The sequence below is a fragment of the Caloenas nicobarica genome, chromosome 3 (assembly GCF_036013445.1).
Source record: "Caloenas nicobarica isolate bCalNic1 chromosome 3, bCalNic1.hap1, whole genome shotgun sequence".
Taxonomy (NCBI): Eukaryota; Metazoa; Chordata; class Aves; order Columbiformes; family Columbidae; genus Caloenas; species Caloenas nicobarica.
The window spans coordinates 11,165,718-11,180,347 of record NC_088247.1 but is presented as its reverse complement, the minus strand read 5'-3'; the positions used below and the strand labels follow the sequence as shown (position 1 = coordinate 11,180,347).

Here is a 14,630-nt window from a genome sequence, read left to right as displayed (position 1 = left end):
ATCCAGCTTTCGCACAAGGTAGAGTTGTAAAAAAGATATACACAGATATATATATATAATGGAATTAGATGGACGTAGATAAATGCAACTCATTGGGCAGTCATTATGCTTTTGGCCTTGGAAGTTGTACCTCATTCATTTATTTTTATCATCTATCAGAGAGGCAAGAGGCATGCAAATGAAGATGACCCAACTAATATGACCTACCTGGATTTTCAAGAAAATCAAGCTCATGTTGGATGCAGAAAGAAAAATAATAGGATTGGAATAAAGGTAGTTTCTGGACAACCAAGAGCACTACCCACAGGACCCTTCCCAGAGATGCAAACTGGAACTTATACTATTCTGAGTATTCAAAATTTATATGAAAGGAGTAAGCTATGAGGTAACAAGTCAGTAAACTGTAAATCACGTTTGTCAAATCTAAAACTGATTCCAAGAAGTGGCAAAGGATGCCAGAATGCCAGATGATGAGGATATAAAGTGAAATCCAACGTAGATTTGAACAAGGTAATATACACCCGAAGAAATGCAACTAGAGCTATAGACTCTAAATTAGTACTAAAACTCCAAAAAGAAATGATGCAAACTATGAATAGTTTAAAGAAGATCAGCTCAATTCATAGTTTTTACTGTCATATTATTTTAGAACCTCCTTTTTCTTATTATGGTAACACTTGAAAAATACAGGAAACCAGAATATTCAGCACATTGTTAATGTGATACTAATACTTAATTTCCAAGTCATTAATTCCAATCCAGACTAAGCTAATGACAGCTTTGAATTGCTACCATTTAATAAGTGTCACCTTTTAAAATATCCAATTCCTAAAAGGGAGTTACTGATATAATCGGAAAGAACATAGAGGTAGTAATGTGTATTATTTATTGAAGGACAAGAGGCATCATTCACCACAAAAATATTTAACATTTGAACTGAATATACTACCAACAGGTTAAGAGTTTGTGTGCTGCAGAAATAAATTAATTTGACCACATCTTTTTCCACTTTAAATATGCAAAAGGAAAAAAAGACAGAGCTTACACATGTAGTTTCTAAAACTAGGGTTTCAAAAATATTATTCATTTGCAAACTGTGCCAGATCTTGAAATACACATGGTCTCTTAGATACTGATGAGTTTAAGGAAAAGCAATAGGCCTGTGTTCCAGCTGTTACACATTTCCCAGAATAAACATTAGGTAGCATGTCCTGCAAGATTAATTTTCGGCTCAAAATTACAAAGTCTTTTCCAGCAGATTTACAACAAACTATTTGAGTTTGCTTCCTAGCAGATTTGTGTTTATAACTCCCTGACCAATGATTTTTCACAAATGAGTGGAACAATACATTTCAACATAACTGCAGCATGTTCCTGACATGACACTCTCTGTCTCTTTAATCACAGTGGTTACACACTGATGATTAAAGAACATATCCTGTGTTGGAGAAAAAAAAAAAGTACACTATACTATAGACTGGGCAGTAATCACTTTCTTTGTTAAACTGTAAATTTATGTGAAATACCCCTAATTCTTTAAAAACAAATAAAACCCTCCCATATGATAGGCAAGATGTAAACATTATTTAAAATTAGCTGAATACACACTTGTAAGAAGTGCATTGAGAATTGAAATACAAGTAGAAAGTACACCTATCAGGTTGCGTTCATATCTACTGTTTAGGTTTCTATACAATTCTTTGTTCAAACTAGCAATTCACCACCAAAAAAATGACAGTAAAAGTAAGGCTCAAATAATTGCCATTGTCTCAGCCCACTCGGTTTAACCAAACAGCAATGAAAACATTGGAGTCCATGTTGTGTGACAACACGACAGCCCTAATTACTACCAAATTTAGAATCACGCCCAATTCTGTTACTATTAGCGAAGCATATGTTTCCTTATAATGAAAATAAAATCACAAATTCATCACAAAAGCAATGGCTAATTCATTCCATCAGCAAGACAGACACATTCCACTAATACTTCAAGTCAGTAGCGTTGATCACACAGTAATCATAAGTTAGGCATTGATTTATATATTAGAGAAAGATGCTTTTTCAACCCATTCAGAAAGAGAATAAATAACAGGAAACTTATTGATACGGTGCCACATTACTACATACCTTGTAATCTGGACGAATGTTTGCAAAGTATATGTAAGAATCGACAGCTAGTGCAATTTTCAGTCCACTTCCCTCCCAAGACAAGGCTGATATCTGTTTGCCAGGAACTTTCAGTGTGCGCAAATGCTTGTTTAAAACAAGGAAAGACAAATATTCTGAATTTATCATAGGAAAACTACTCTAAAATACATAACAACAGTTTCGATAACTGATGAAAACCAAACATAAATATTCTTTACTCCATGATGCCTCCCAAATTACAATACACATGTGAACGAGATATTTAACAAGGATTACCATAAAGTGCTCTTTTGCCTCAATTCTTTTTTTGTCAGAGAGAAAGAAAAAATAGGACCCACTGATAGTTCAAACGTACAAAAATAAATAATAGATGCAGAATGACAGCATAAATGTTTTTTCTCTTGGTTGGTAATTCGAATCACCTTTATAAATTCAGTCACTACTAAAATAAACACTACAACCGTACTGACACCTGACATGCCTCACAAGTTTCATTTATGCTGGAAGTATATCAGTCAGTTGACGTATAATGCCCTTAAAACTACAGCTGATAGTTTAAACAGATGAAGACATATAGCTCATCTATGTCAGAAGCACATAATGAATCAGCTGCAGAGGCACACCATTTGCAGTGAGGCAACGGACTTTCTCCTTTTCTCTATTCCCTTTCAAAAAAAGTCTAAGAAAGGCAGTTAGATATCCATTTACAATTCAAGAGCTAGCAAAGAAATACACTTTCCTTCTTTTTCATATCTTTATTTTGCTGTAGATTTTGAAGTTGTATGAAGGAAACAATTGAAATAAAATGTTTTCAAAAAATATAAACTTAGTCCCACGGAGCACTTATTTGTGGGAAGCTTTTTGTTTGAAAATAATATAGATGTGTGTAATAAATGATATATCAATCTACTATTTACTGTAAGATTTAGCATAATCTTAGGCTTTTAAATAATACAACTTTTTACTGAGCAGAACACTCATGCTTAGATCCAACTTTCCTTTTGAGGGCATAACTTTGTGCCAAAATAAACCGTTATCAATGAACTTAAACAGTTTAGTACCCATTACATGTCTTTGATCAGATGCAAATACTAAATCCAAATACTCATCACACATTGTTGACAGAAGATACCATCTTCCAAAAAGTTAAGTTGGTACCTGAATATCAGAAAGCAATTCTAAATCACAAAGCAATTCTAAAAATCTAAAGAATTTACTTCTAAACACTAGATACAGAATCTGGAACACTTGTTTCAGTTAATCTGAAGGACATCAGCAACCAGAGATGTCACAACATAACTATCAAAACCTTTGGTTCCATTTAATGCTTCCAACTAAGGAAACCCCCAGAGATGACATTGGATCTGAACCCGTTCCCCAGCACAGCTCACAGCTCTGTCCTTACCACAGTTACCGCAGGACTGGTGACTTCTTCCTCTGTACAAGAAACAAACTTCCTCATGCTCTGATACTCAACATTAATTTATAGATTCCCAGATACATTACTGGTAAGGAAAGTGAAATTACCCAAAATTACTTTGTAAGGCCCGAGTAGCACCATGAACAAAAATATACAGGAAACCTGCCTCTCGACTGTTAAACATTTAATATCTTGTAAAAAAGACAGGAAGGGCTACAAAAAAAAAATTCAAAACAATATCCCCAACAGATGAACAAAGATTAGAAACAGTTTACCTTTTCAGAGGTTCCTGAGACATTGCTTTTATTAATACCAGGTGCCATTTTCTCAGTTTTACTGACTCCATAAAAATAGAGAGCAGCATTCACTGCCTTCTTTTAAACTCCTAATCTAGAGATGCCTGTGTCTCCTACACAGCCAGTGGAGAGAGACAAATACTTCCAGATTTGATACCCAGATGTTAAGCTAGCATCTTAACTGCTGTCTAAACATTCCAAATCACTCATTGACTACAGCCTGAACTCAGCTATCTGAGTTAGGTGTTCAAAGTTAGATACTAGACATACCTCATTATCTAGTGTCTTATGAGATGCATACAGATTATAAGGAAAGGCTGAAGGAGCTGGGTCTCTTTAGCTTGGAGAAGAGGAGACTGAGGGGTGACCTCATTAATGTCCCAGTGCCTCCAACCTCGGCACCCTGCCTCACAGCTCTCCTCCTGTATCCCAGCAGCTGGATATCAATAGAGGAGCACATTCTCATGGAGAAGCAGAGGAAGGTTCCAGAAGGACAGGGAACTGCTGGAGAGAGTCCAGCACAGAGCCACCAAGATGATTAAGGGAGTGGAGCATCTCCCTTATGAGGAAAGGCTGAGGGAGCTGGGGCTCTTTAGTCTGGAGGAGACTGAGAGGTGACCTCATTAATGTTTATAAATATATAAAAGGTGAGTGTCACGAGGATGGAGCCAGGCTTTTCTCGGTGACAACCAATGACAGGACAAGGGGCAATGGGTACACACTGGAACACAGGAGGTTCCATTTAAATTTGAGAAGAAACTTCTTCACGGCGAGGGTGACAGAACACTGGAACAGGCTGCCCAGGGAGGTTGTGGAGTCTCCTTCTCTGGAGACATTCAAAACCCACCTGGATGCCTTTCTGTGTAACCTCATCTCGGTGTTCCTGCTCCAGCGGGGGGATTGGACTAGATGATCTTTTGAGGTCCCTTCCAATCCCTAACATTCTGTGATTCTGTGATTTTTGAGCTGGCCACTAACTTGCTGTTCTAGAAGGGAACCTGGTCCTGTGTGATCTTTCCAGATTCAGGTGGATATCCTAGATACCTTAGAGAACACTAAACACACTAAACACCTACATTTTGGTATCCAAATTCCACCAGTAATGACCACATAGACAAAACATACCAAGATTAAAAAAACATTTAAGTTATATAAGTATATTAAACATTTTTACCTCGCCAAACGGAGTATAGAACTGCACAATGTTTACATCTTGAGGAGATGCTTTTATGGAGCCTGCCACTGCCAATACGCTTCCACAGTGGTTCCACTGAATACATACGACACTCATACCAGTGTCAATCAAAACAGGATCTAGTTTTTAAGAAATAAACATGAAGAATATAAACATGAGTACACACTTTGGGTCAAGAGTAGCTCAGTAACCAGCAGCCCTCATATTGTACTTACTCTGGTCATTCTCATCTCTCATTATCTGGCATCTTCCATTCTGATAACAGACAGCAAGACAAGGACAATCTGGTTCAACGTAGCCTTCTGTGCCATGATACCAATGTATCCCAGCGATCTCGAATGGTCCAGTTACGTTAACCAAACAACTCAGTTTCATTTTCACCTAGACAAGAAGGGTTAATTATTTAAAGTCATATACAACATGCTATGTAGAACAATTTAGATTCCTACTGATACCTTGCAAAAGATCAGATGTCTATGCAATTTTTTTTTCCTGAGCCAAGAAAAATTTTCACATTCTCAAAATTTTAAGAGTTTGAAAAACCTCCTTATTCAAAGACAGATGAGACATATGTAAATGTATATTTTAACTACAAAGAAGTACTTTAATGTTGGCATTTTCATTCTTTCAAAAGTAACTTAAAAACAAAGAAAATACACAAGGAACCTTACTGAAACTTTGCAAAAAATAAAATTAAGTTCAGACAATTCCTGGCCATGAGATTTTTTTAAAAAGAAACCTTTTGTCTGCTTTTTATTGATAAAAGTCTCTAGAATAATATATAAAAGTAATTTGAAAAAATTAGTGTTCAAATTAGAATACTATTTAAATAAGTTTACTTTTGTAATAATTAGCCTTGTACATCTGGTAACACAGGTAAGGGCTTTTTCTGAAAGATAAGAGTGCACCTGGATCACATCGAAGAGGGCTCAATTAGTGCTACCATAAATATTTGTACATTTTCAATAACTATTGCAAGGCAAAAAGGTATTAGTTGATGTGATATTCCGTCAGCTACAAATAAATAAATATTTATATTGGAAAGCTGCAGTTGTATAAATCTTGAATAAAAACTTTGTGTACAAGACCTTGTCCAGTTCTCAGTACTGAAGTCCACCAATGAAACAAACGAACATGAAAGAAATTAAGAGGAAGTAAGTTTTTATGCCTGTTGAAGTTAATATCTTTATTATACCACCATGAACTTACAATAAAATTTCCTTGACTGTCATAAATGTGAATGTCTCCATTTGCTATTCCAAAAAGTAAAACTTTGCTATCGGAGGACCAGGCCACGTGGCACAGGTGGATACCTTTCAAGTCTTTTCCCCAAATGCGATTGCCTGTAACAGAACATAAATTTAACCTAATAAACATACCACAAAATTTTAAACAGGATGCAAGTTACCAATGTGGAAACAAAACCAGCTAAAGAAAGTCAAAGCAACAATTAAAAAATAACTATTAATCGTATTTATCTAGAGAAACAGAGCCACTATGTACATAATATTGAAAACAAACGCTATCTAATACAACAACAATAAGTAGAGCTTAAATTTCACCTTCCACTGATCCAACAATCACAGCTCCATCTTCATATACAATACAAATCTTTTGTCCATCAGCATTCCAGCTTATGCTTCGAACAACAGATTTATTTCTGTTGTTAATCATCTCTTCATACCAAGCACCTATTAGTAGTGAATGAAATCTGAGTTATACTTCTGATTTGATAATCCTCTGGTGGATTCAAGGTACATGCAAAACACTGAATTCAAAGAGTAAAATTATGTGCAAATAGGATAATAATGACATTTCTTAGCAGTATGAATTTCTAAGTTGTAAAAAAGAATCAAATCAAATCAAATACACACAAAAAGTTTATAAAAATTACCAAGCAATCAAATTAGGTGTTCAATGAAATGGAGAAACCTGAGAATGGTCTGCTGATAACTAAACATGAAACAGTAGGTTACATATGACTCTGCAAAGTAATATACAACGAAAAGCTACAGAAGCAGTAAGTTTTGGAAAGGAATTAAACACAAAGTTGTTCTGCCTTTTCAGTAAAACTCTAGCAAGATTACACTACAGTGTCCCCCAGACTACACAGACATAATTATTGTGTAACACAGTGTTCAGATGTGAGCTACTTATTTCCAAAAAGAACCTGACTATAAAGGAAAAGGAGAGGGGAGGCAAAGTCCAAGAAGGGCCCTAGAAGAGATCTGTGATTATGTAATTTCAGAAATGACAAGAAAACACTAGGAAACGTAAATGGACGGAACAACCATCTTTGATATTAATATGTATTAAGTAATTTTCTGGTTCTTTTCCAAAACTAAGAGATGATTTATGTGATAGTAGCCACCACATATCAGGCAGAAAGACTCACCAAGTGATATTCTTTATTCCTGAAATAAGAAGCTGAGCTCAGATTTTGTTTCCATTTTTCATTAAATAAAAATCCCCAAGACAAAAATAAAACCGTTTATTCTGTTTTTCTTTCCCACGTGTTGGAAAGTGGTTAATTTGACTGAGAGGTTTGCTGGTTTCCAAATGAATTTGGAAGTATATGTATATGTGAAAAGGTCAAGAACAGTAAAAGCCAATTACAACAATATACTGGTTCATCATACTAGTTTCACTGCCTTAATTAAACATTTTTAAAATTTGTTTTTATGAAAGTATTTAACTGGTGTTCTAAGCAGGGTTGCTAAGTTCTTGTAGTTCTACCAATATGTCTGCGTTTGATGTACTTCGCAGAACTATTTAAATATTACAATGATACCCAGAACAAAACCTATATAAAGAAACACTGCTTTGTTGTTGTTGTTGTTCAATATACTATTTTCCTCCAAGGGAATAAAGTAACAATGATAAGAAAATAAGAAATTTAGAGTAGTTCACGAAGTATGTGGCTAAGCACTGATATCTTTTCCTAAGGTAGTTCTGCAGGATAAATGCCTTTTTATATTTCGCTCCAGTCAGAATATGTAGACAAGCATTACAATAAAATCTTGGAAATTGTTTTAAGTCTATTTTGAGCTTTACGGAAGACTGAAGAAGAATTGTAAAAATTGCTGGGAAAAAAAGGAAATAACATTTCTTACAACATGGAATATTATCCCATTTCTAATTTGTCCTGTAGAATACCTTTATACAGCAGCCACACAATGATGAGTCCATTTTCATCACTGGTAGTCAGTTTTTGATACTGTTCATTCCATGCCACCACTTTCACAGAACCTAGAAAATTATACACATTTTTTACATTTACATTATTTAAATAAGTTAATAAAAACCACCACTTCCAACTTAATTAACTTGGAGCTTTTCAGAAATATACACTGCTGACTTCGATTTCATTTTAGGCATTCTTTCAGTATCACTCATTTCCTCTTTCAAAATTCTGCTAAACAGTTCCTTTTGCTTCTGTAATCACTCACTCGAGTAACATCCTCTTCAAATATTGCTTCAATACACAAAACTCAAATCACAGTTTCACAGTTTCTCACCGCCTCTGACACGTTAGCCTTGGAAGCTGACGAAACATTACTATCACAAGAAGTTTTGCTTTTTCTTCCTCTTAGTAGTTTGATCCTCAGTAGTGTTGCACTTTTAAAACAAAATCTCCCTCACAATTACCAAAAAAAGCACTCTACACACAATTCCTTCAGACCTTCAAGTCTCATGTGGGATCCTACTCATAAATATTTGACTTGACTTGAATCATCTTCAAATCATTTCTAAGCAGCATCTTATTTCATCAGTGCAACACTGGATATGAACTTGGCCACTTGAAACATCACACACTTTCATGCCTTCGCCGCTAGTCATCCTTTTCCTCTGTATCCTTTCCATTTTTCAGCATTTCAGTCACAAACTTTATCAACAAATGCAATTGAAGATATCCCAAATGTCAGGGATTTTTTAAGGCAATAGTAATCTTTTTTCAGAATTGCAGACATCCATCCAAAATATCCACTAACTCAATTCCTCACGATTCATTCTTTCAATCATATTTAACTAAGCTCCTAAAATAATGTGGCTGTTGGCAGGTTTCAATTGCAAATCCTCAGAAAAAGACGCTTTCTTCAAATAATGTAAGGATTTTAGCACCCTCTTCACGTCCCACTGTCCACAGATGATAACCATGTAGCATTTCTCACGCAAGAGTTTAATTCCTCACTGTCTAATTTCCCTGCATTCAATTTTTACTTTCATGGACCATCCTCTTATAGCCTGTTTTCTAACCTCTCTAAACTTTGTCTGTATACTATACTGCAGTCTGTCTGTATACTAAGTACACATCCTGTAATTTGCCAATAAAGGGAAAATAAAGACTTATTTAACACAGAGATCAAGTTTACTGAACTGATTTCTACTTCTGCAGAAGAAAATGTAAAGCCACCATAACATACAAGTAAATTTCATAGACACTATCAAAAAACCCCAAAAAACAAAAAAAAAACAACACAGGCTTATCCACATACTTGTCACTAAAAAAAAATGCTTAAGAAAACTTTTAATCTCATTTCTCATTTTAGCTTATTGTACAGAGTGTACAACTTTATATATACAGTGTAAAATAAAATTTTTCTCCTTTATTCTTTTTAAACACAGTAGAACATCATTGTTCAGTTAACTCAACAATTCCATCATCAACTGCCTATCAGTTTAGTTTTCCTCTTCTGCTATAAAGCACTCTTTATCGGTCATCTACCAAGGCAGTATGTGAACAAATGTGTGGGAGCAAATGTATTACGATCTTTTATGTAAATATCTAAAAATATATTCCAGTCCCACGCAACTGATTAGAACTTCCAGACTAACCATGTTGAAGTCAGAGCTAACAAGTACTATACCAGAAGCACTGCACGATTAGAAAAAAACAAAAAATAGTCCTTCCATAATATATTAATAACACATACAGTAGCATCATCCACTTAAATAGAAATCAATACTTCCTTTTCAGGATAATGAATGCGGACCAAGTAATTTGGAAAAAGCAAAGTCTCGGTAATACAAAACACAAGTTAGGCTGTAATATCAAAGTTCACAGACTCAACCTTGCAAAATCCATAAGCGAACTTTAAATTGTAACGGGCAGAGCAGAGCTTGGTTTGTGCAGAATGCATTCTGCATCACACACACGGTATCAGCCAGGAGAACTGAGGTAAGGCCAGATCAGTTTGATTCTCCATCCAGAAACTCACTCACAGATATGAAAGAGTAAGTGTAGGTCTTTCATCAGATAACTTGGTAAAAACAGATAGCCAAGCTGTTATATACCTGAATTGAATACTGATAATCTTTATTTCAGGCTCATGATAAAAAGTTATAGCAAAATTACGCTATCATCTTCACAAAATCTTGTATTTTTTAAATTCTAATTAAATGTTCATTAAATGCCCAATGACACTTACCACTATGACCGTCAAGATTCTGATTCACAGAGAGATTGCTAGGAGCTGTAATTCCCTTTATTTTTGCTTCATCTAAAAATAACAAAAACAGCTATAAAATAAACCTAATAAAGTATACATATTACTATGTCTCTATCAATACTGCAGCTCTAATCACTGTTTCAATACATCAAATTATTCACCTAAAAGCATGTAAAGTGTAACTGCAGGATTAATTTTCCACCCCTCAGTTCAATGTGTTCTCATTGTGTCTGGCATCCAAATTCATATACTCTTTATGGTCCAGCAGTATTTCAGGAAGAAAATACCAATGAAACAAACGAAACTCACAACAACAAAAATCATGGTTATCACATTGTTATAATAAAAAAAGGTATAAAAGATTTTGAAAACATGTTAGATTTTCCTTTTCTTGAAACATATTCATTAAAAACAAAGTTACACAGCTTTCTCCCTAAAATTATTAAGGTAGAAAACATTCAAACGAAATCAAGAAATAATGAAATAAGTTCCAAAATAAACTGGAAGCCTATACAAAAAGAACAACAATGAAACATATGCCCTGAAAAAAATAAGAGAACTTCAGCAGATAATAATAAGTAGATAAATTCCATGTGTGCCACATAAGAGAAGCTGGAGGAAAACAGTATTCAAAAAAAAAAAGTGAGAGCATATTTGATGTTTATGCAAATACACAAATATGTACAGATTGAAAACATATGCAATATTGTCAAGTAACTTGCAGAAGGAGTTATGCTTTCAGAATTCTGAAGTGTGGTGGATTTTGTTCTTAAAAGAAAAAAAAAGTTTCATTTACCTGTCTGTGTTTCTAATTTTAAAACTTTCAGTAATCCATCGTCCCCACCACAGGCTATGAAACCTTGGTCCTTACTCCAGGCAATAGATCTTAATCGAACATTACCAGGAATTGCAATCTGAAAAAGAAATATTTTGTATCTCTACATAGTTGTAAGAATCATGTTTTATTTTAAAATATTGTACTTGAACATCTCAAAGACACCTATGATAGGAAACAAACTAATTTCTATTGACAGATCAGTAATGCAAAAAGACACAGAAGACAATTAGCATTACAAGCTCTAGTGAAACTCCAACGCAGCACTTGAGAAAAGGGAAATTACTACATATGTGGTAAATAATAATAACGGGACATCTTCAAAGATGCACAGAGAAGGTGACATGAGCAACAGAACAGGAATCACACAGTGTGCAGGTCTTTGCCACGAGTTGGTCTCCAGCTGAAGAGCCACGTCCAGACTCTCCTGGGGGAGCAGTGGCTGAGGAGACAGCTGAAGGCCGAAGGAAACCCGAACCCTCAGCCCAGGCCGAGAGGGCGCAGGCAGGAGCGGGCAGGGCAGCACTCCGGGCAGGGCCCAAGTTCACGGCCGCACCACGAAATCCAGCTCCGAGGGTCCCCTCAGCGCCCCGAGGCCTCTGCGCTCCCCATCCCCGAGGGCTCCCCCGGCTGCCCCGAGGGCTGCCTGTCCCCCGCCACCCCGACTTTCCTCCACGCCCCAGGAGCACCTTCTTGTACAAGTAGATTAACATCCTGGAGGAGCGGGCAGGCGAGGGGGGCCGACCCGCACCGCTCCTCACGGCGGCGGGCTCGGCGCGGCCTCCCTGGTAACCGCGTCACCCTGGCAACGGCCGCCGGAAGCTCGCCCCGGGCTCGCGCTCCTCCACTTCCGGGAGGAGCACACGTTTGCCGCCGCCCGCCCGCTGCCGCCGGGCGTGGGCGTTCCCGCCCCTTTGGGGCGGAGCCAAACTCTGGCCCCGCCCCCAGAGGTGCGGGCTGAGGCGGTGGCGGCCGGTGGCCCAGGTGGCGGCCGATGGTCTCGGTGGCCCCTGTGGCGGCCGGTGGTCCCGGTGGCCCCTGTGGCGGACTGCGCAGGCGCCTCCCGCCCGGTCCTCCCGGCCGGTTCCTCGGCTCCTCTGCCGGCAGCGGCGGCAGAGGGCGGGCCCCTGAGTGCGGAGGGCGACTGCGGGTTTCCCACTGCCGGCGCAGCGATTAGCAGTCGTACTCGCCTCGGGTAGAAAGCACTGGTAATTCATCGAATCCGGAGTTCTGTTTTCTGCAGGAGAAACACTGAGGTGCTGGAGAGAGTTCAGAGAAGGGCAATGACGTTGTGAGGGGCCTGGAGCACAGGTGTGATGAGGAACAGCTGAGGGAGCTGGGGCTGTTCAGCCTGGAGAACAGGAGGCTGAGGGGAGACCTGATCGCTGTCTGCGACTGCCTGAAAGGAGGTTGGAGCATGGAGGGGGTTGGTCTCTTCTCCCAAGTAGCAAGTGACAGGATGAGAGAAGTGATAGGACAAGAGGAAATGGCCTCAAGTTGCACGAGGAGAGGTTCAGATTGGATATTAGGAAAAAAATTCTTCATGTAAAGCGTTGTCAGGCATTGGAACAGGCTGCCCAGGGCAGTGGTGGAGTCACCATCCCTGGAGGGGTTTAAAAGGTGTTTAGATGAGGTTCTTAGTGACGTGGTTTAGTGCCAGAGTGAGGTTATGGTTGGGCTCCATGATCCTGAGGGTGTCTTCCAACCAGAATGATTCTGTGATATCTGCTTATACATGAAGGAAAACCTGAAACCTTGCGAATGCCAAAGTGTCTGTGCACCATGGTTTTAGTATAACTTACACCAATATATCCCCAGAGTTACCCCAACCTCAGAGCTGCCCCGGGTGTTGCTGCTCACTGAGGTAACTGGTGGCCCCAGCCGAGGCCGCGGGTGTTGGTCACCGTTCCTGCTCCCTCACAAGGTACCGTGGCACCCACAGCCGGGTTGATCAGTCAGTTACTCAGGCAGATGAAAAGCACCTTGACTCGGTGGGTCAGAGAGGGCAAGTGCCATGGCTGCTGTTACAAAGCTCTTGGACACTGAGCAGTGCAGAGGGCAGGGGTATCATGGAATAGTCTGCCTTACCCTATTGAATGATTTGGTATGCTGATTCTTATAGAACTTCTTTAGAAGCTACTAAAATACAATTCGCTTAGCATAAGTTTCCTTAGCATAACTTCTGCAAGTTGCAAACCTTTGAAGTTTCTGCTTCATTAAGTAAAAAAGGCCTCATAGTCTTCAAGCTAGAAGATAAGGGGAGCTTTGTCCCTGGAGATAAGTCAAGGCGCAGAACAGCACCTAATAGAAGAATGTTTTGGCTGTTGCTGAGAACGTATTTTCTGCAGGTGCAAAATGGCAGCTAAAGGTCAGAACTTTGACAGCTTGCCTATCAAAAATGAAGACATCCAATGAAGAACAGGGAGGTGCCAGGCTCTGATTTTGCACTTGGCCCCGAGTGACTCACAGGGAGCAGGGGCTTGGGTTGTGGGGGTATAATTTAATTTTTTTTCCGCTGAGGGTCCCTCTTTAGGAGGCATCCAGCTTGAGCTGCTCTACACTATACTTTGCAAATAAATTATTTATTTAAGAAGAGCTTCTGGAATCCACACCTGAGTCTCTGCTACAGAAAACCTAGGGAAAAGAAACTTCCCTAATGGGGAAGGACTAAGCCTGGATTTGTGCCTGCACAAGGCGTGCGGGGGCTTCAAGAGCAGCCTGGATCTGTTGCACTGACTCCCAGCTAGGTTGTACCCAGCTGCAAAATAAGTATTTTTCATACTGAAAGCTGTTTTGTAGCTGATCAACAGGAAAGGGGAACATGGGAGATGTACAGAAGACAGTCTGTCCTGTGTCTTCTGCATCCTGCTCTACAAACTTGCCTGCTTGGCACAGGAGGAACAGAAGTGCCATGGTCTCCCAGAACATCCCCCTCGCTTTCATAGCAGCCGACTACTCCACAGTGCAATTATCCACAACACAAACACTGAAATATAAGCAATTTGTTCAATGTCAAAGGAGGATCATGATGAAGCCAAGTTCTCAAATCTGTGTCTCGTCAAGTTTTAGTGCTGTTCCCCTCTTCTCAGAGAGGCTGACTGGAAATGCAGAGAAATAAAACCAGCCACAGGCTATTGTCACATCATTTTATTGAAGTTACATGAATGTGCAACAGTGTGGAGCTCTGGGCATCCTGCTTTTTGACTGATGCCAACTTAGAAGCACATACATAAGGCACAACTATAAAACAAAGTTGGCTGAACACCTGTAAACATCTTAGGGCTGA

The 14,630-nt window shown here is 38.7% G+C and overlaps 1 protein-coding gene across 1 annotated transcript in view; it reads right to left on the bottom strand.

Moving 5' to 3' along the window:
- Window positions 1-12,186, bottom strand: part of WDR35 (WD repeat domain 35) — a 43,719-nt gene extending 31,533 nt beyond the window's left edge. The window contains exons 1-9 of the mRNA XM_065630859.1: window positions 12,034-12,186; window positions 11,306-11,423; window positions 10,489-10,560; window positions 8,216-8,308; window positions 6,622-6,750; window positions 6,269-6,402; window positions 5,275-5,440; window positions 5,039-5,178; window positions 2,128-2,253 (exon numbers count right to left, since the gene is read on the bottom strand). Of these exons, the coding sequence (XP_065486931.1) occupies window positions 2,128-2,253; window positions 5,039-5,178; window positions 5,275-5,440; window positions 6,269-6,402; window positions 6,622-6,750; window positions 8,216-8,308; window positions 10,489-10,560; window positions 11,306-11,423; window positions 12,034-12,057 (1,002 nt within the window). The 5' untranslated portion in view covers window positions 12,058-12,186. The remainder of the gene's footprint in view (window positions 1-2,127; window positions 2,254-5,038; window positions 5,179-5,274; window positions 5,441-6,268; window positions 6,403-6,621; window positions 6,751-8,215; window positions 8,309-10,488; window positions 10,561-11,305; window positions 11,424-12,033) is intronic.
- Window positions 12,187-14,630: the final 2,444 nt, after the last annotated feature.